This window comes from Kogia breviceps, chromosome 7 (genome assembly GCF_026419965.1).
Source record: "Kogia breviceps isolate mKogBre1 chromosome 7, mKogBre1 haplotype 1, whole genome shotgun sequence".
NCBI classification, from domain to species: domain Eukaryota; kingdom Metazoa; phylum Chordata; class Mammalia; order Artiodactyla; family Physeteridae; genus Kogia; species Kogia breviceps.
This window is the reverse complement of record NC_081316.1, coordinates 113,102,020-113,122,539: the sequence shown is the minus strand read 5'-3', so window position 1 is coordinate 113,122,539 and position 20,520 is coordinate 113,102,020. Positions and strand designations below refer to the sequence as shown.

The 20,520-nt window shown below is 43.0% G+C and overlaps 1 protein-coding gene across 1 annotated transcript; it reads right to left on the bottom strand.

Annotated features, from left to right (window-relative positions):
- Nucleotides 1–515: 515 nt before the first annotated feature.
- LOC131760573 (protein PIP-1-like) lies at nucleotides 516–6,272 on the bottom strand. The gene is made up of 3 exons (XM_059070715.1): nucleotides 6,209–6,272; nucleotides 1,410–1,523; nucleotides 516–640 (listed from the first exon to the last, which is right to left on the bottom strand). The coding sequence occupies exons 1-3, from the start codon at nucleotides 6,270–6,272 to the stop codon at nucleotides 516–518; spliced, it is 303 nt and encodes a 100-aa protein (XP_058926698.1).
- Nucleotides 6,273–20,520: the final 14,248 nt, after the last annotated feature.

Here is a 20,520-nt window from a genome sequence, read left to right as displayed (position 1 = left end):
CTGCCTTTTTTTTTTTTTCTTTTTTTCAGTATACGGGCCTCTCACTGTTGTGGTCTCTCCCATTGCGGAGCACAGGCTCCAGACGCGCAGGCTCAGCGGCCATGGCTCACAGGCCCAGCCGCTCTGCGGCATGTGGGATCCTCCTGGACCGAGGCACGAACCCGTGTCCCCTGCATCAGCGGGTGGATTCTCAACCACTGAGCCACCAGGGAAGCCCGATGCTGCCTCTTTTTAAGCAGCAATCAATGTGACTGATGATTAGGGCCTGAAAAGGGAGAAGGTAGCCTTGGACCTAGCTATGCCCATCAATCTTCACCCCAATTTGGTTTCAAAAATTATCCCTGGGGCATCTCACAATGAAGGAAAGGAAAGGGGGCCTGAAAACAGAACGAGTCTGAGTCTACTTCTCATAGGGGACCCATATTCAGATCACAGAATCTTGGAGACTGTGGTGGCTGAAAGGGATCCTAACTTGGCTTCATCCAACACATCAGGGCAAAAGCTGGGCCCTGTCTTTAGAACTTGTTGCAGAGAGGTGAGTCATGGCAGCATCTAAATTCCACAGTAACAGTGAGTTTAAAGAGCTTCATAGGAGCACATAGGCTGCTACAACCCTGGTATCCATAGGAAATGGTGTCACCTGGAAAGGGACAGAGAAGAAGGCGAGTGAGCCCCCAGAACCCAGGTTGCAGGCCCATGGGTATGGGGCCCAGCATATCCTGGTATGCAGCTCAGTAAATATTCCTGAACTAAATCACAGGATCAATGCATCAACAAACAAATCAAGAATTCAGAGGAAACAGCACATTCCATGGAGGACTCATGCTCCTGGTAGGGTGAATGTCTGCCTCCTGGGAATGAGATGCTGGAGGTAGGGCCCCCTAATGGGCTCTCCTAAAATAGCTCTGCAAGCTCTGCATATTAGAGTTCGGTCCATTCCCTCCACACAAGAGAGGGCAGAGAGGATGAATAGAAATTGCCCTCTCCACCCTGCCCATTTCTCCCCCAGTCTATGTCCCTAGTTCCCCCAAACCCCATCACAGTCAGGTCCCACTCAGAGGAATTTCAGCAGCCCAGTTCCAGTTACCCTCAGGAGCGACACTCCCTACTTTGCTTGCAGGTCACCATCCCAATTAATAGCGAGTGGCAGCCCAGTACCACAACGAGATGAAATGTTTCACTAGGTTAAGAAAAGAAAACCAACCCACCCCTTTTCTATGCAGTTCCTACTCCCAGGGCTCCTGAGGGGTCACTTCCCTGAGTCCTACAGGCACCCGGCCTTGTTCTTGGGGCCCAGCCTCTCTTGGGGTCCCATGGAGGGTTCATACTATCCCCCCACCCTGAACACCCACTGCCAGCCCCTAACCTCTGGCAAAGGTCACCCAGGAGACTTCCCAGGCCTCACCTACCTTCGTACACCTTCCTGAGGAAGCACTGCTGGCTGCCTTGAGTCTGGCAGAAGCTTTCCCCGCTCTCGCAAAGCCCGCTGGTGTTGACTCGGTGACACTGGAAACATTCTAGAGCTGCAAAGTCAAAGCAGCATAATAAGGCTCTGCCGGCCCAGCGTCCCGGCTGCCCAGGAGGGAGCACACCTGTGACCCAGGTGCGCCTGGACACTGACCGGCTCCCAGCGCCTGAGGAATGTGCTGAAAGCGGGTCATTTCTCCGTGCTTGGCTTGCACCTGGGAGGAGGCAGGCGCGCCCCTAGGCACAAGGTCTGCACCTGAGCACAGAGGGCTCTGCCTGTCCTCCCGGGGGGACGGGGACGGGCTGTGCTGCTGGAGGAATGAGGTCAAGTCCTTCAGTGCAGCTCCATTGACCCCACTTGCCAACTGATTATCACCCCAACACCAGGGGGCACCACGGAAAAAGTTCCACGCGAATGGCATCTGCAGGAGCAGAACAGGTGATGGCTGGAGTTGCGAAGGCGTCGGCACTGCCCACCCCTGCTCCGTCCTGGCCGCAGCTTCACAAAGCCTCCCCGGCCCTCCTTCACACAGAGCCCCAGCCCCCACTCTCCCTTTCGTCTGAGGAGTGGGCTCCGAGGAGAACGCCAGGACTCAGCCTAAAAGGAGAGCTGAAGGGGGCAGGGAGGGGAGAGGGAAGGACGGGTGGGAGGAGGGGGGGATGGGAAGTAAAAGAGAAGATTGGAAGTAAGAGAGTGAGGCAAGCCAGGGGGAGATGGAGGAGAGGAGGGGAGGAAGGAAGGGAGGAAGAGACGGAGGGAGGAAGAGACGGAGGGAGGGAGCTTGCGGTCAAACACTTGCCCTGGAGCCTCCTCCTTGGGATGAGCACCCGGTGGTCCCTGCGCTCCCTGCGTTATTCACCAAACAGTGAGCACCTGACGTGTGGGCGGCGCTATTCCAGGTGCTGGGAATTGAGTGCTGAAGGAGCACTGAAAGGTGCATTCCACTTATTTAAACACGAAACAGATAAATGGGGAAAATGACTGACAATGGAAAAATAAGAAAGGTTATTTCAGGTCCTGGTGACTCGTGAAGATGATGAGACGGAGGAGACAGCGTGGGGAGACCTTGGGGAGGCAGGAAAGCTTTCTCAAGGGTGATTTAATCTCAAACCTGAATGATTTTTTTTTTTAAAGCTGACTACTTAAACGGCTGGGAGAAGTTGGGAAACTGGTTCCAGGAAGATCCACCGGCAAGTACACAGAAAGGTTCTGAGACGGAATTAGCTTGGCCAGTTTGAGAAACAAAAAGAACAGCACAGGTAAAGTGGAAAAAGGTGAGAACGTTATAAAGTGGGACTGAAGAAGTCGGTAGAGACCAGACCATAAGCACGTATCTGCTTAGACCCGCACTATTGTACATGGTATCCACGGGACTTACATGGTATCCACGGGACTTACATGGCTGTTGAACCTGTGAAATGCAAGTAGTCCAAACAGATGGGCTGTAGGTCAATTTCAAACACTTAACACAAAAAAAAAATTTTAATTGCTCATCAGTAACTTTGATGTTGATTACATGCTGAAATAATATTTTAGATGTATTGGGTTAAATAAAGTGTACTATTAAGGTTAATTTTACACATTTCTTATTTTTTTAATATGCCTACTAGAAGATTTAAAATAACATCTGTAGCTCAGCTTACATTTTTTTTTTTTTTTTAATGCGGTACGCGGGCCTCTCACTGTTGTGGCCTCTCCCGTTGCGGAGCACAGGCTCCGGACGCGCAGGCTCAGTGGCCATGGCTCACGGGCCCAGCCGCTCCGCGGCACGTGGGATCTTCCCGGACCCGGGCACGAACCCGCGTCTCCTGCATCGGCAGATGGACTCTCAACCACTGCGCCGCCAGGGAAGCCGGGAAGCCCATCAGCTTATATCTTATTTGGACAGGACAGTTTAGGCCATTGTAAGAACTTGGATTTTATTCAAAGTTGGAGGAAGCCATCAGAGGTTTTTCAATAGAGAATGACATTAACTGATTTATGTTTTGCAGTTTCACTCTGGCAGCTGTGCAGACAATAGATTTTAAAGAAAGAGAGAATAACAGAGGGCTAGGAAAGATGGTGGAAACTGGAAGGAAGCCACAAGTCAACCGAATCCGTGCAAAATGTGAGAAATTAAAGGTCAAGTATAAATGAAGTATTTATGTGGGAAACGGGCTGGGAAACCTACAGCAGAACAAATAGAAGGTCATTTCAATGTGCTTGCCACGGCCTCATCATCTTTGTGTAGTTTAAATCTGAAACTATACATTTTTTTATTTACTCATACATTTTTATCTTGCAATAAAGCTTTTCACCTGGAATGAACTTTGAGAAGTGCACACTCAATAGAAAACTGAGCACTCAATTCCTCTTCCTCTAAACTTAATGATGACTGTATAACTTGAACAGCCTGTCTGTCAATATTTACCATCGCCCCTGGGCCTGTGCTGTCCCTGATCCCATGAAAACCTCCTAAAGATACAAATCTGCTTAAGAATTTCAGTGGCTCTTTTGAAAGTAAGTAGTTATTTGAAGAAGACTGTGCCCTAGGATGATTTCACTTGTGCAGCTGCAACAGAGGCCTCACATATCACTGACTGAAGCAGGTGTAATTCCCGTCGCCCTCCCAGTAGCCCTCAGCCCTCACCTCCACATGCTTGTGACTGCAACACTTGTGACTCTGACAGGGGGCTGTAGGACACACTCGCTGTGCATACAGGGCAGCTGTAACAGTGGAGAGCAGATGCCCCTGGGAGCATCCCTCTCCCAAGAACAGATGGGACTGCAACTTTCTCACCCATGAGTTAGATCCTTTACACTGTCCTCCAGAATTTCCAGCAGGATGGATTCCATTTGCCCACCATGGTGTCCAGCTTATTAACTTCATTGCATATTCTGTCTTACTTCCCCACGCCCCTCCTGGTATTTCCTGGGATCACCTTCCAGACAAATGATTTTTACTCCTGTCAGCTTCAGAGGGAAGCACAAGCCAGGAGGATGGATTTTCATTTAGACCAAATGTGTGTTCTTCTAAATTAATTTTTTATATTTTTTTATTCTGAGTCTTCCTGTGCTTTTACAAAACAAACATTGACTATTAACAGGCTGATTCCGTTTGCTGAAGAAGGACATTGGAAACAAATGATGCCTGTTAATGCCAATGATCATTCCAGTTTTCAATCAATGATAGAATCAAATAAAAGCTATGAAAGTATATTCTGTAGAAGGTGAAACACCTGACGTTTTGTGAATGCTATAATAAATTTAATTTAAATGTCCACACAGAACATAAAATCATTTCTTTTTACTGTGAAAGAATAAATACAAATGCTGGTAGAATATAATATTGCAGCAAAAAAAAAAAGTGTTTACTTAATTGAGACCCCAGAGAGCAGAAAATGCTCTTATAGTTGGTTTTGATGCACACATAATTCTGAATTGTGTCCTAACTGTGTCCAAACCAGATAGTATATGAATATAAATAAATATATATGTAAATACTTTATATATTTTAATGTTATATATTATAAATGTTAAAATATAGAATATATAGAATATGTTATATTATGAATTATATATATGAAAAAATATATTTTATATAATATATGTGTATGTGCACATACACACCCACAGGTAAAATAACTGAACTGTAAAAGTTCTGTGATGTGGAATAAAAAATAGTCTTTAGCAAAATTTCTCCCTGCTCCCTGTCATCAAGCAGATCTGAAAATGGTTTAGCTTCTAAGGAACGACATTGTGATTCAATCTAAGTGTGCTACAACAGTAATGAACATTTTGTAAAAGGTCTTGCAAATTTTGGTTGCATTTTGGTCAGGTAGTAGATTTTCTGACTCCATTTTTTGATGTTTCACAGCTGGCAGCCTTGAAGTCTCTCCCCTGTGCCCCACATCTGGGCCTCAGGAGCTCCCTCCTTTACCACTGGTGGGAGTTTCAAACCACACAAGCCCCTACCTGAATGCAGGAACCCTTGCCCTGTCTGTCCCCCTCACCACCATCGAAATTTGAGTCTCCTTTCTCTGCTCCCTCAAGCCATCTTAAGACACCTGGCAGTAAGCCCTGCTCTCCCGAGAAAGCCTCGTTAGGTAAGTAATAAACCTTTTTCATACTCTCCTGGTGCATATGTGACATCATCAGTCTTGACATCTGATCCAAGTTTGGGTGAGGGTCCATCCTGTTTCTACAGTATAACCCCAACAGTTTGAAATCTTAAAGTAGTCAACAAATGGAGTACCCAAGTATTTCAGCTTTCAGAAAACGTTTAACCAGTTGAAGTTACGAAAAACAGACTTTCAAGCAAAAAGATATTGAAATGTATTCCTACAAAAGCAGAATGCCCCAGATTAAATTGTAAAATGTATATGGTCGGGCTTCCCTGGTGGCGCAGTGGTTGAGAGTCCGCCTGCCGATGCAGGGGACACGGGTTCGTGCCCCGGTCCAGGAAGATCCCACGTGCCGCGGAGCGGCTGGGCCCGTGAGCCACGGCCGCTGAGCCTGCGCGTCCGGAGCCTGTGCTCCGCAACGGGAGAGGCCACAACAGTGAGAGGCCCGCGTACCGCAAAAAAAAAAAAAAAAAAAAAAAAAAATGTATATGGTCGTCTTATCTGTTGGACATTCTAATGTCAAGGCAAGCAGACAAAGAGTTCAAAGAGAGAGACTGTGCCTGGAGACATAACCTGCCACTCACCCGGGTTCTCCTCAGGCCCCCTTGCCCTCCTACATGCTCCCCAGAGGGCTCACCTTGCAAGAATCCCAGCAGTGAGGACAGGACCACCAGCAGCAGCAGGAGGAGGCATTTACCCATCTCTGGATTTGGCCCCAGCCCCAAAGGTTTACAGAAGGCAGGACAGAACCACAGTCCTCCAGAGCCTCTGAGGTACGGCTTTATAATTCCAGGCTGGGAGGAGCAGCCAATGGCAGCCCAGGCAAAGGGCTGTACTTCCCCAGACAAAGAGCAAACAGGGTCCCTGAAGGAACTGGGGCCCTGCATTCCTTTCAGCGTTATTGGCCCTGCTCACCTCCACTGGCCCTACTGAGGGAGCCAAGTTATGTAAGAAGAGCTGGCTCTTTTGTGTCTCCATTTCACAATTGTAAAATAGAAGACTAGAGTCTGACTTACATTGCCTAAGGATTTGGGAATTCAATTGAGTTAGTGATGTTTTATAATCTAAGAGGTTTGCCATATTGAAAGGAACTACTGAAGTAGGGTGTGAACAAAAATACTCCTATTAAGGATACTCTCTTATTAAAATAAGCCTAGGGAAATAAACACATGCTTAGACTTTGTAAAGTGCAGGCTGGACACAAATAGATTTTGGTGGTAGTGTTACCAACCAGGGTTCTTGGCCTCCTTAATCAAAAGAAATTGATCAGAGGCCAGACAAGAAATTCAGGCAAGGCTTTATTGGGGCCCCTGCAGCAGCAGAGGGGAGCGAGAACTAGCAACAGGTTCCCTTGTTCACTCGCTCACTCAGAGGAGGTGAGCTGGTTCCTTACATGGGGTGAGGGTAGGGGCGGGTCCAGGGGTCAGGCTGGAGGGGTGGCTGAGGTGGTCTGCCCACCCCTTTGGTGGTGTTGTGTGCAGGAGGCATGCATAGGACCCTGCTTTTGCTCCCGGCTCTTCAGAAGTGGCAGTTGTGCTTTTGGTCTCTTTGTATCTTGTTGTCCATAATCTGCCCCAACTGTACATGCACACAGTTATTTCTAGTCCCTTATAGTTTCTTTGTATTTTGTTGCTGGAGGAGATGTTTGTCCAGGTGCAAGCACTGCAGCAAAGGGTCCTAGATCCCAGGTTCCAGCCTGTCTCAGTATTATTGTCTCCTTTCTTGGAAATGAAGCACATCTGCATTTGTTTTTTCACGTTTCGGCAAACAGGAGCAAAATGCTATTTTTTATTTTATTTTTTATTTTTTTGTGCTAGGCGGGCCTCTCACTGTTGTGGCCTCTCCCGTTGCGGAGCGCAGGCTCCGGACGCGCAGGCTCAGCGGCCGTGGCTCATGGGCCCAGCCGCTCCGCGGCACGTGGGATCTTCCTGGACCAGGGCACAAACCCGTGTCCCCTGCATCGGCAGGCGGACTCTCAACCACTGCGCCACCAGGGAAGCCCCAAAAGCTATGTTTAAAACAGTCATTTTAAATCTCTGAAAAATGTCCTAAGGGCGTACAGCAAATCAAGAAACTTTTTTTTTCAAGAAAATGTACTCAATCTCAGTAGGAACAGTGAGAATCTGTGGCATCTGAACCATAACTTGCACAGGTCTGCATGAAAGACATTCCACTCTGGGAAGGTATGGCCAAGAAAATGGGGCATTCTTTTCCCCAGCTCCCAGTGGAGGGACATGGCATCTCACTGGGAGGGTCAGACCACTAGCATTCCTCAAGCATCATAGTTCCAAGTTGCAGAAGCTAAATTCCTGCAAGTATGGCCAAGACAAGTGTGTCCTTCCTCCACCAAGCATGCTCCCTACCAGAAAGCAGAGCCTCTAACCCAGGTGTGGCAGTCTGATAATATTGGGTCCCAATTACCCTCAGCTATGGCAGAGATTCCATTTCAGGAGAGGCAAGACACGAAGACCAAAGGCGACTCCCCCTGCGCAGTACCTTGCTTGGAAAGCAGGGATGTAGCTCTTGGCTAAGTAGACCTCTGCCCCTCTACAAACTCTGGGCTTAGAGATTTTGCCAAGAGAGAGGGGCAGTCCATAGGAACTTAAGAATCTGAAGTTCTCCCCAGAAGAACAAACTTTATTCTAAACAGAGTGTGTGGACATTCACAAATAAGGGCATCCTCAAAAACAATGGAGATTTTGGTGGTGAGTAATTAAAGAAGAGACTCCTATCTCCCTACAAGCAACACGTTAAACTGTAGGTTAGCTAATTTACCAGAGAGAACCAGAGAAAGAAACAGCTAAGAAAAATCCTACTGGGAGCAGAACAAATATGAAAGACTGGCCTGAAAAGTGACCTTTGTAAAAGGGATCTGAAATTAATTGGATCAGACAATGAAGCTTTTCATGTCCTAAGTCATTGTTAATAGAGCCATCAGCCAGTTAGTCATGGAGCCCGCAGGTTGGTGTAACACAAATAGAGGCAGACAATTTCACAGAGAATCAGGGTAAGAGATGGTCCCAAAGAGCCCTGGTAGGCCACTCTCATCCCAGGATGGCTGTGACCATGCACCAGCCTGTGCCTTCTGAGGGGTGACGTCAAAGCTGTCACACTGCAGGAAAAATAGATTTCACTAAAATGGTCCAGCCAAGTCACTACACAAATAAACAGGAAAATGACAACAACAGCAGGCCTGGGGAGGTAAGGTGAAAGAGCAGGAATCAGTCTCCAGAGTTACTACAATAATTTACCTAAAATGTTCAGTTTTCAACCCAAAATTATGAAACATGCAAAGAAACAGGAAAGTATGACCCACACACATAAAAAAAAAAAAGGCAATAAATACAGCCTTTGATTGGGAGGGGTGTCGGAGGGGTGGATGGGGAGATGGTCAAATTTTTATTATAAGATGTCTAAGTTCTGGAGATCTAATGTGTAGCATGGTGACTATACTCAATAAAACTGTATTGTATATTTGAACCTTGCTGAGAGAGTAGATCTTAAGTGTTCTTAACACACACACACACACACACACACAAGGATAACTTGTAAGATAGATGTTTTAATAAGCTTAATTGTGGCAATCATTTCACAATGTATACATATATGAAGTCATCATGTTGTAACTTTTAAATATACATAATTTTTATTATCAATTATACCTCAGTAAAGCTGTGGTAGGGGGATGCAACCGAAAAAAATACACACAACCTAAAAGTTGAGAGTTATGTTTTATTCGGCAGAAATTCTTAGGACTTTAAGCCCAGGAGGCAATTGCTCTGAGGAGGTGTGTGAGGAGCCAGGATATATAGGAGTTTTGCAAGAAGGGCAGGTAGTCTGAACGTCAAAAGATTATTGTTAATTAAAGAAAACCAGATATTGCAAATTAAGGAATTTAGCACTTTTCTGTAAATGGGAAGATGCAAGAGTCTGGGCTCACTGAAATCCTTCCTTTGATGTGCACCTCAGCTCCCTGAGGCCAATATCCTGTGTTTTCACATCCTGAGTTTCCTCAGGGCTCACCGTGGGGAGCCGCTGCAGTCTGATGGCTGCTAGAGGGCAGGTATTCTTCTCCTCCCTGAGTTCCCTCAGGGCTCACCAGCTCACCCGTGGTGGCTGCAGTCACTGATGACTGTGACATCCTTTGTTTACTGATATGGCAGGAAATATAGCATTTCCCAGGAGAAAGAAACTTCCCATGAGACATCCTGGATGTCACATTTAACAAATATAAAATTATATGATCTCTTCTATTTCTCTGAGGAACCTTGATTGATACATCCTCCAGAAAGTTCAACAAATTCTTAGCAGAGTGAACACAAGAGACTTACACCTAGGCATATCATAGTAAACACGTTAAAAGGCCAAAACATATCTTGTAAACAGCATGAAAAAAAATGACTCAGGACATACAAGGAATTCCCTCAATAAGGTTAAAAGCTGACTTCTCTTTAGAAATAGTGGGAGCCAGAGAAGATGGGATGACAAATTTAAACTGCTGAAAGAAAAAAAAAAAAAAAACTGTCAACCAAAAATCCTACATTCACAAAATTCATCTTTCAAAAATGAAGGTGAAATAGAGACATTCCCAGATGGACAGCCAGTGCAGATGATAGGGGGTGGGAGGGTGGTAATCAGCATCCCATCCTCTGGGTTGTTCTCCAGACTAAGAGAGAGATTTCTACTGAATACTATATACTATACATAAAATGCATCCCAATGAAAGATGCTGAAAGAAAAAAAAAGGAGTTTTTTTGTCTCATACATATATTAGAAAAGATTTTTTTTAAGATGGATTTTTTTAAACATCTTTATTGGAGTATAATTGCTTTACAATGGTGTGTTAGTTTCTGCTTTACAACATAGTGAATCAGTTATACATATACATATGTCCCCATATCTCTTCCTTCTTGCGTCTGCCTCCCTCCCACCCACCCTATCCCACCCCTCTAGGTGGTCACAAACCACCTAGCTGATCTCCCTGTGCTATGCGGCTGCTTCCCACTAGCTATCCACCCTATGTTTGGTAGTGTATATATGTCCATGCCACTGTCTCACTTCGTCACAGCTTACCCTTCCCCCTCCCCATGTCCTCAAGTCCATGCTCTAGTAGGTCTGTGTTTTATTCCCATCCTACCCCTAGTCTCTTCATGACATATTTTTTTTCTTAGATTCCATATATATGTGTTAGCATACGGTATTTGCTTTTCTCTTTCTGACTTACTTCACTCTGTATGACAGACTCTAGGTCCATCTACCTCACGACAAATAACTCAGTTTCATTTCTTTTTATGGCTGAGTAATATTCCATTGTATATATGTGCCACATCTTCTTTATCCATTCATCTGTTGATGGACACTTAGGTTGCTTCCATGTCCTGGCTATCATAAATAGAGCTGCAATGAACATTTTGGTACATGACTCTTTTTGAATTATGGTTTTCTCAGGGTATATGCCCAGTAGTGGGATTGCTGGGTCATATGGTAGTTCTATTTGTAGTTTTTTAAGGAAACTCCATGCTGTTCTCCATAGTGGCTGTATCAATTTACATTCCCACCAGCAGTGCAAGAGTGTTCCCTTTTCTCCACACCCTCTCCAGCATTTATTGTTTCTAGAGTTTTTGATGATGGCCATTCTGACTGGTGTGAGATGATATCTCACTGTAGTTTTGATTTGCATTTCTCTAATGATTAATGATGTTGAGCATTCTTTCATGTGTTTGTTGGCAATCTGTATAACTTCTTTGGAGAAATGTCTATTTAGATCTTCTGCCCATTTTTGGATTGGGTTGTTTGTTTTTTTGTTACTGAGCTGCATGAGTTGCTTATAAATTTTGGAGATTACTCCTTTGTCAGTTGCTTCATTTGTAACTATTTTCTCCCATTCTGAGGGTTGTCTTTTGGTCTTGTTTATGGTATCCTTTGCTGTGCAAAAGCTTTTAAGTTTCATTAGGTCCCATTTGTTTATTTTTGTTTTTATTTCAATTTCTGTAGGAGGTGGGTCAAAAAGGATCTTGCTATGATTTATGTCATAGAGTGTTCTGCCTATGTTTTCCTCTAAGAGTTTGATAGTGTCTGGCCTTACATGTAAGTCTTTAACCCATTTTGAGTCTATTTTTGTGTGTGGTGTTAGGGAGTGTTCTAATTTCATACTTTTACAGGTAGCTGTCCAGTTTTCCCAGCACCACTTATTGAAGAGGCTGTCTTTTCTCCACTGTATATTCTTGCCTCCTTTATCAAAGATAAGGTGACCATATGTGTGTGGGTTTATCTCTGGGCTTTCTATCCTGTTCCATTGATCTATATTTCTGTTTTTGTGCCAGTACCATACTGTCTTGATTACTGTAGCCTTGTAGTATAGTCTGAAGTCAGGGAGCCTGATTCCTCCAGCTCCATTTTTCGTTCTCCAGATTGCTTTGGCAATTCGGGGACTTTTGTGTTTCCATACAAATTGTGAAATTTTTTGTTCAAGTTCTGTGAAAAATGCCAGTGGTAATTTGATAGGGATTGCATTGAATCTGTAGATTCCTTTGGGTAGTAGAGTCATTTTCACAATGTTGATTCTTCCAATCCAAGAACATGGTATATTTCTCCATCTATTTGTACCATCTTTAATTTCTTTCATCAGTGTCTTATAATTTTCTGCATACAAGTCTTTTGTCTCCTTACGTAGGTTTATTCCTAGATATTTTATTCTTTTTGTTGCAATGGTAAATGGGAGTGTTTTCTTAATTTCACTCTCAGATTTTTCATCATTAGTGTATAAGAATGCCAGAGATTTCTGTGCATTAATTTTGTATCCTGCTACTCTACCAAACTCATTGATTAGTTCTAGTAGTTTTCTGGTAGCATCCTTAGGATTCTCTATGTATAGTATCATGTCATCTGCAAACAGTGACACCTTTACTTCTTCTTTTCCTATTTGGATTCCTTTTATTTCCTTTTCTTCTCTGATTGCTGTGGCTAGAACTTCCAAAACTAGGTTGAATAAGAGTGGTGAGAGTGGGCAACCTTGTCTTGTTCCTGATCTTCGTGGAAATGGTTTCAGTTTTTCACCATTGAGAACAATGCTGGCTGTGGGTTTGTCATATGTGGCCTTTATTATGTTGAGGAAAGTTCCCTCTATGCCTACTTTCTGCAGGGTTTTTATCATAAATGGGTGTTGAATTTTGTCAAAAGCTTTCTCTGCATCTATTGAGATGATTGTATGGTTTTTCTCCTTCAGTTTGTTGATATGGTGTATCACGTTGATTGATTTGCATATATTGAAGAATCCTTGCATTCCTGGAATAAACCCCACTTGATCATGGTGTATGATCCTTTTAATGTGCTGTTGGATTCTGTTTGCTAGTATTTTGTTGAGGATTTTTGCATCTATGTTCATCAATGATATTGGCCTGTAGTTTTCTATCTTTGTGATGTCTTTGTCTGGTGTTGGTATCAGGGTGATGGTGGCCTCATAGAATGAGTTTGGGAGTGTCCCTCCCTCTGCTATCTTTTTGAAGAGTTTGAGAAGAACAGGTGTTAGCTCTTCTCTAAATGTTTGATAGAATTCGCCTTTGAAGCCATCTGGTCCTGGGCTTTTGTTTGTTGGAAGATTTTTAAACACAGTTTCAATTTCAGGGCTTGTGACTGGTCTGTTTATATTTTCTATTTCTTCCTGGTTCAGTCTCGGCAGGTTGTGCATTTCTAAGAATTTGTCCATTTCTTCCAGGTTGTCCATTTTATTGGCATACAGTTGCTTGTAGTAATCTCTAATAATCTTTTGTATTTCTGCAGTGTCAGTTGTTACATCTCCTTTTTCATTTCTAATTCTATTGATTTGAGTCTTCTCCCTTTTTTTCATGATGAGTCTGGCTAATGGTTTATCAATTTTGTTTATCTTCTCAAAGAACCAGCTTTTAGTTTTATTGATCTTTGCTTTCATTTCCTTCTTTTTCATTTATTTCTGAACTGATCTTTATGATTTCTTTCCTTCTGCTAAATTTGTGGGGTTTTTTGTTCTTCTTTCTCTAATTGCTTTAGGTGAAAGGTTAGGTTGTTTATTTGAGATGTTTCCTGTTTCTTAAGGTAGGATTGTATTGCTATAAACTTCCCTCTTAGAACTGCTTTTGCTGTATCCCATAGGTTTTGGGTCGTCGTGTCTCCATTGTCATTTGTTTCTAAATACTTTTTGATTTCCTCTTTGATTTCTTCAGTGATCACTTCGTTATTAAGTAGTGTATTGTTTAGCCTCCATGTGTTTGTATTTTTTACAGATCTTTTCCTGTAATTGATATCTAGTCTCATAGCGTTGTGGTCGGAAAAGATACTTGATACGATTTCAATTTTCTTAAATTTACCAAGGCCAGATTTGTGACCCAAGATATGATCTATCCTGGAGAATGTTCTATGAGCACTTGAGAAAAATGTGTATTCTGTTGTTTTTGGATGGAATGTCCTATAAATATCAAGTAAGTCCATCTTGTGTAATGTATCATTTAAAACTTGTGTTTCCTTATTTATTTTCATTTTGGATGATCTGTCCATTGGTGAAAGTGGGGTGTTAAAGTCCCCTACTATGCTTGTGTTACTGTTGATTTCCCCTTTTATGGCTGTTAGTATTTGCCTTATGTATTGAGGTGCTCCTATGCTGGATGCATAAATATTTACAATTGTTATATCTTCATGGATCGATCCCTTGATCATTATGTAGTGTCCTTCTTTGTCTCTCATAATAATCTTTATTTTAAAGTTTATTTTGTCTGATTTGAGAATTGCTACTCCAGCTTTCTTCTGATTTCCATTTGCATGGAATATCTTTTTCCATCCCCTCACTTTCAGTCTGTATGTGTCCCTAGGTCTGAAGTGGGTCTCTTGTAGACAGCATATATATGGGTCTTGTTTTTGTATCCATTCAGCCATTCTGTGTCTTTTGGTGGGAACATTTAATCCATTTACATTTAAGGTAATTATTGACATGTAAGTTCCTATTACCATTTACTTAATTGTTTTGAGTTTGTTCTTGTAGGTCTTTTCTTCCTCTTGTGTTTCTTTCCTAGAGAAGTTCCTTTAGCATTTGTTGTAAAGCTGGTTTGGTGGTGCTGAACTCTCTCAGCTTTTGCTTTCTGTAAAGGTTTTAATTTCTCCATCAAATCTGAATGATATCCTTTATGAGTAGAGTAATCTTGTTTGTAGGTTTTTCTCCTTCATCACTTTAAATAAGTCCTACCACTCCCTTCTGGTTTGCAGAGTTTCTGCTGAAAGATCAGATGTTAACCTTATGGGGATTCCCTTGTGTGTTATTTGTTGTTTTTCCCTTGCTGCTTTTAATATGTTTTCTTTGTATTTAATTTTTGACAGTTTGATTATTATGTGTCTTCGTGTGTTTCTCCTTGGATTTATCCTGTATGGGACTCTCTGTCCTTCCTGGACTTGATTAACTATTTCCTTTCCCATATTAGGGAAGTTTTCAACTATAATCTCTTCAAATATTTTCTCAGTCCCTTTCTTTTTCTCTTCTTCTTCTGGGACCCCTATAATTTGAATGTTGGTGCGTTTAATGTTGTCCCAGAGGCCTCTGAGACTGTCCTCAGTTCTTTTCATTCTTTTTTGTTTATTCTGCTCTACAGTAGTTATTTCCACTATTTTATCTTCCAGGTCACTTTTCCGTTCTTCTGCCTCAGTTATTGTGCTATTGATCCCATCTAGAGTATTTTTCATCTCATTTATTGTGTTGTTCATCATTGCTTGCTTCCTCTTTAGTTCTTCTAGGTCCTTGTTAATGTTTCTTGCTTTTTGTCTATTCTATTTCCAAGATTTTGGATCATCTTTACTATCATTATTCTGAATTCTTTTTCAGGTAGACTGCCTATTTCCTCTTCATTTGTTAGGTGTGGTGGGTTTTTACCTTGCTCCTTCATCTGCTGTGTGTTTTTCTGTCTTTTCATTTTGCTTATCTTACTGTGTTTGGGGTCTCCTTTTTGTAGGCTGCAGGTTCATAGTTCTCATTGTTTTTGGTGTCTGGTGAGTGCTGGTCGGCACCGATCCTCTGCAGGAATCTTTCCGATTTACCCTCCGCACCCTGTTATTGCGCTCTCCTCCATGGCTCTGAAGCTTCCCCCTCTGCCACCCGCAGTCTCCGCCCATGAAGGGGCTTCCTAGTGTGTGGAAACCTTTCCTCCTTCACAGCTCCCTCCCACTCGTGCAGGTCCCATCTCTATTCTTTTGTCTCTGTTTATTCTTTTTTCCTTTGCCCTACCCAGGTACGTAGGGAGTTTCTTGCCTTTTGGAAAGTCTGAGGTCTTCTGCCACCATTCAGTGGGTGTTCTATAGGAGCAGTTCCACATGTAGATGTATTTCTGATGTATCTGTGGGGAGGAAGGTGATCTCAGCATCTTACTTTTCCGCCATCTTCTCCTGAGCCTCAAGGATGATAGATTTAATGCCAGAAATGATTTTTTAATGTGTTGTTGGGAAATAAATGTTCCCTGGATTCCTTACTGCTTCTATAAAAGGTCCATGTATACAGTCGGGAGCTGGACATGTGTACAGTTTAAAGATAAAAAAATGTTTGTTCTCACTCTCCTAGAAACATTTCACTTTTCATGAACCATAAGAATTAGATCTCTAATTACTTGTTTACTTAATTGCTCTGATTCAGGAGAATAATAAGCAATAATCTTCCCTTATCTCTCTCAAAGTGTAACTGAGCAGGAACCTATGGGCCTTCCCAGGATAGGCCTTGCCCCCATATCTTCTGCTTTAGCTCTTCTCTGAAGTACCTAGATAATAGTATTTGATGCAAATTTCCTGAGTTGTTTTCCAGATGTGAAACCCCCCCACCAAATGGAAGATATGAACTACTTGATGACCATGAGCACATAGCTCCAGGCCTCCCAGAGCCTAAGGACTGATAAAGTTAACCCCTGTGAAACCACCCTGTTCCCTCATCATCAGCCAATCAGAGAATTGTACAGGATCCAAACACCATAACCTGTGACCTCCTCTCCATTACCTGGCTTTTAAAAATGCTTTGCCAAAACACTTCGGGGAGGGCTTCCCTGGTGGCGCAGTGGTTGAGAGTCCGCCTGCTGATGCAGGAGACGTGGGTTTGTGCCCCGGTCTGGGAAGATCCCACATGCCGCGGAGCGGCTGGGCCCGTGAGCCATGGCCACTGGGCCTGTGCGTCCGGAGCCTGTGCTCCGCAAAGGGAGAGGCCACAACAGTGAGAGGCCCGTGTATCAAAAAAAAAAAAAAAAAACACTTCGGGGAGTGCAAAGCTTTTGGGGGCATGAGCCACCTCGTCTCCTTGCATGGCCTTGCAATAAACCTTTCTCTGCTCCAAACTCTGACATTTCAGTTTGTTTGACCTCACTGTGCGTCAGGCGCATGAACCTTCATTAACAATTTTGGTGAGCCAGCCAGGACTCTGTGCCTGTGGCTGGTCAAACCTGGCCTGGGGCAGCCCCTTCACTGAGCCTCCAGAAGATGCTGGAGCCCATTTCACTCCAGGGATCTTGGAGGGGCTGTTCCCAACAGGCATTGGCTGCCCATGGGACAATGCTGTTTGGAGCGGAGAAACATCTGGAGCTGTGGTCCACATTCAGTGTCATTGGGTGAGTCGCTCTAGCTTGCGCAGGCTGGGAATTCTCTCCACTGCATTTGGGCTGCTTCGCTTCAAGTGAGCCACTTGAGGGTAAGTCACTCAGGTGTGTACAACCAGGAACATAATCTCCCCTCATTTGGGGCTTTTCCTTTACAGGACAAGCCAATTTGTTTGATTGGGGTACCCTGTTGGAGAGGAATTATTGTTGTACTCTACCCGATTTGGGAACCAGTTCATTTGCTTCTTGAGAGCCAGGCTTGCCAATTTGTTTGGAGGCCTCCGTTTGGGAGTGGAAGTGGAATTTTAGACTACACCTCTTCTGCTTTTCTGTCTTTGTGACTGTAGCTTAGTTGTTTGTGTTTTTGTGTGTATCATCTTGGGGTGAGCCACTCATAGTCCATTCTTTCTGGCTATGCCTCGTCGGATTCTTTGTTTGTGGGACCATGAGTTTGTGGTTTATATGTGTGTTAGTACTTGGATTGGCCAGTTGAGATGTCTTTGGTGAATAATGGGGCTCATGTGTGATGACACCAAGGTATCCTTCCCTATTGCATAGGTTTTGCCTGTGGTGGAGCAGTGGTTGAGATTTTCCCTTTTGAACTAGTCATGATCATTCATTCAGCTTCATCTCCAGTGGGGCATTGTTTGGGGTTCTCCCCTTTTGGACTGATGGGACACTGGTTGGGAATCTTCCTTTTTTGGGGGGCTAGGGAACTGTGACCCTGAGAGACTGATTTGAATTGCTGTTTGCTTGATATCTGATAACACTGGCCATGAATAATTAAGTAGGGATGATCAGAGCTCTGTTCCATCTTATAGTCCCCTAGGGTACTTTTGTAAAACTAAGAGATCTTTAGCTATGCTCCCTCAATGAAAGAAAATGCCTCAATACTCCCTGAGATCTGGAGGGCGAAGGCCCCTGATGGCTTGGCTTTTATATCAAAGCGGGTCTTTTGCAATTGCTTTTATCTTGTGGGTATGTGTGTCTGTGAATGAGTGTCTTGGCACCTGAGTCCAAATCCCTTTTTCTCTTCCTGGTTTTGCTGAAAGAGGGTCATGCAAAAGTGAGCAGATGGTATGTATTATCATATTTGTTTCTTTAAATGGAGGTGGATATTTGGGAACAGGAAAAAAGAAAGCTCCCTGAAAATAGCCCAAGATGGCTGGGTTTGGTGGAAGTAGTTAGAAGAGGAATTTGCATTTCTCTTCCTGTGCCTTTGAGATGTAAATGATTTACCTGGGTTCTCTGGAACTTATCTAATCAATCTGTGTTGCTTGGTACTGGAAAAAGGGATGCAGGAATAACATTCAAACTGCTGAGAATGTTCCCTCAGCTAAACTTTAATTCATAAGCTTCATAAGGGTAGGAAGAAACTTACAGTAAAATCTGTTAATTATAAAAGGGTGAAAGAGGTCCAACAGAGACAGGCACTTTTGGCTATGCATTTCATAGCCCAGTCTTCCCTAGGCATCAGGCACAAAATTCAGAAAACAATTGCTGGTCCTCGGACTCTAATGAATGATTTGTTCCAATTGGCTTATTCAGTTTTCAATAACAGGGATATGCCCAAAAAGGCTGAATGCACCCAGAGCAATATGCAAAAGGATACTGGTGCAACCTTTTTGGTCTTAACCCAAAAGATTGGAAAACTTAGCAATCATAAAGAGTATGTAATGGGGGGTGTCAGGGAAAAGGCAGGGGCACACTTTCCTGGAACACCTTTTGTGTAAGATCAATGGCCAGCTGGTTTTTTTTTTTTTTTTTTTTTTTTTGCAGTATGCTGGCCTCTCACTGTTGTGGCCTCTCCCGTTGCGGAGCACAGGCTCCGGACGCGCAGGCCTAGCGGCCATGGCTCACGGGCTTAGTTGCTCCGCGGCATGTGGGATCTTCCCGGACCAGGGCACGAACCCGTGTCTCCTGCATCGGCAGGCGGACTCTCAACCACTGCGCCACCAGGGAAGCCCAAGGCCAGCTGTTTTTATGTTCCTTTCTGTTCGTGCCTGATTGTCCCATCCCTTTAATGAGAAGAGATTTATTAACTAAGTTAGGTGCCACTCTGTTTCTTGAGGGGCAAGAAACATCACCAAATTGTTCTAACAGAACACAGAAAGGAACAGATAAAATCTGAAGCTAAAATAGAAGCCTTAGTAGACCTGGAATGTGGAATATCAAGGTTCTGGGCTTGGCTGAAGATATCCAGCCAATGATTATTAAGTAAAAATGGTTATATATTGTCTAAATATAAGGTACAAATTTCTTAAACCTAGGGAAGATCCCCAAAAGTGTTTGTAAATAGATTACCAAAATGGCAGGCCACTGGTCTAACTAAATGAATCATAGCTGATAATCAGAGCCTGATAGGAACTCTGGGGGGAGGCCTTCTCCCTTAAGCTAAATGAGGAGCCGCCCAATTCTTTGAAAAAAGAAAAAAGAAAAAGAAAAACCAAACTGTCCTTGTTTTACAACTCTAGTCTTTACAGGACCAGAGTTGTGGCTCTAAAAATAAACCAATGCCCAGCAATGCTTGTAGCATTCCCCAAATGTTCCCTCTTTATCTTAAGAGACTTGTAAGTATTAAACAAAGGGGTAACAAAGTCATCCTAGGAGAAACTTGCCTGTACCTTTGAGATGCAAGTGTCCTATCTGGTCTTCTCAGGAAACTTCATCTCTGCCATCTTTTTAAAAGGCAAATTTTGAAAAGAGGGAAAAGTAATTTAGAAATTGACTTGTCAAGGGTGAATAGAAATCCTAAGTGTCTTTTCTGTAAATATTTAGCCATCCAAGTGAGCTTGATTTGTTCCATCTGCCAGAAACCTAATTTTAATCCAACCTCTTTTGTAAACTGGTGGGTTTTACATTGCTCTACCTGACTCAGGGCTGAAATTTTGAAATGAGAACTGTGAGGTCTCTCTGTGTGTTTGTATGTGTCTTTGTCTTTGGATAACATTGCTGAGGTTAATTTGTAAATGAGATTGATTTAATTGGCTTAAAGAAAAGTAAGCACTTACAAATCAAACAATCCTAAATACAAGAGAAATTAAGCTGAGTTTCAGGTTCACATGAACTGGGAAATATTCAGTATTAAATTAATACCTGGTATTAATGTTTAAGATTGTTGATCTAATTAATATAGACATGTCTTTAGAGTCATCAACATTAAATATAATAATTTCACTGCACCTAGGTTTAATAGAAGTTTAATGAAATCTTGTTATATCTGTTGCAAATTTGTCACCAAGAAAAATAACTTGATATGATGAAACTTTGAAGTAAATGTAAACAAGATAAGAGCTTTTAGGTAAACTCTATAGGAATAATTATGTTTTGAAAATTATCTAAAATAGTCTCTCCAGATTTTGGT

Excerpts from the sequence above, each read along its gene's own strand:
- LOC131760573 (XM_059070715.1), bottom strand. The coding sequence starts at position 6,272 with ATGGGTAAATGCCTCCTCCTGCTGCTGCTGGTGGTCCTGTCCTCACTG. Across the intron at positions 1,524-6,208 it reads ACTGCTGGGATTCTTGCAAG|CTCTAGAATGTTTCCAGTGT; the intron begins GTGAGCCCTCTG and ends TTGACTTTGCAG. Across the intron at positions 641-1,409 it reads CCTCAGGAAGGTGTACGAAG|GTGACACCATTTCCTATGGA; the intron begins GTAGGTGAGGCC and ends GTCCCTTTCCAG.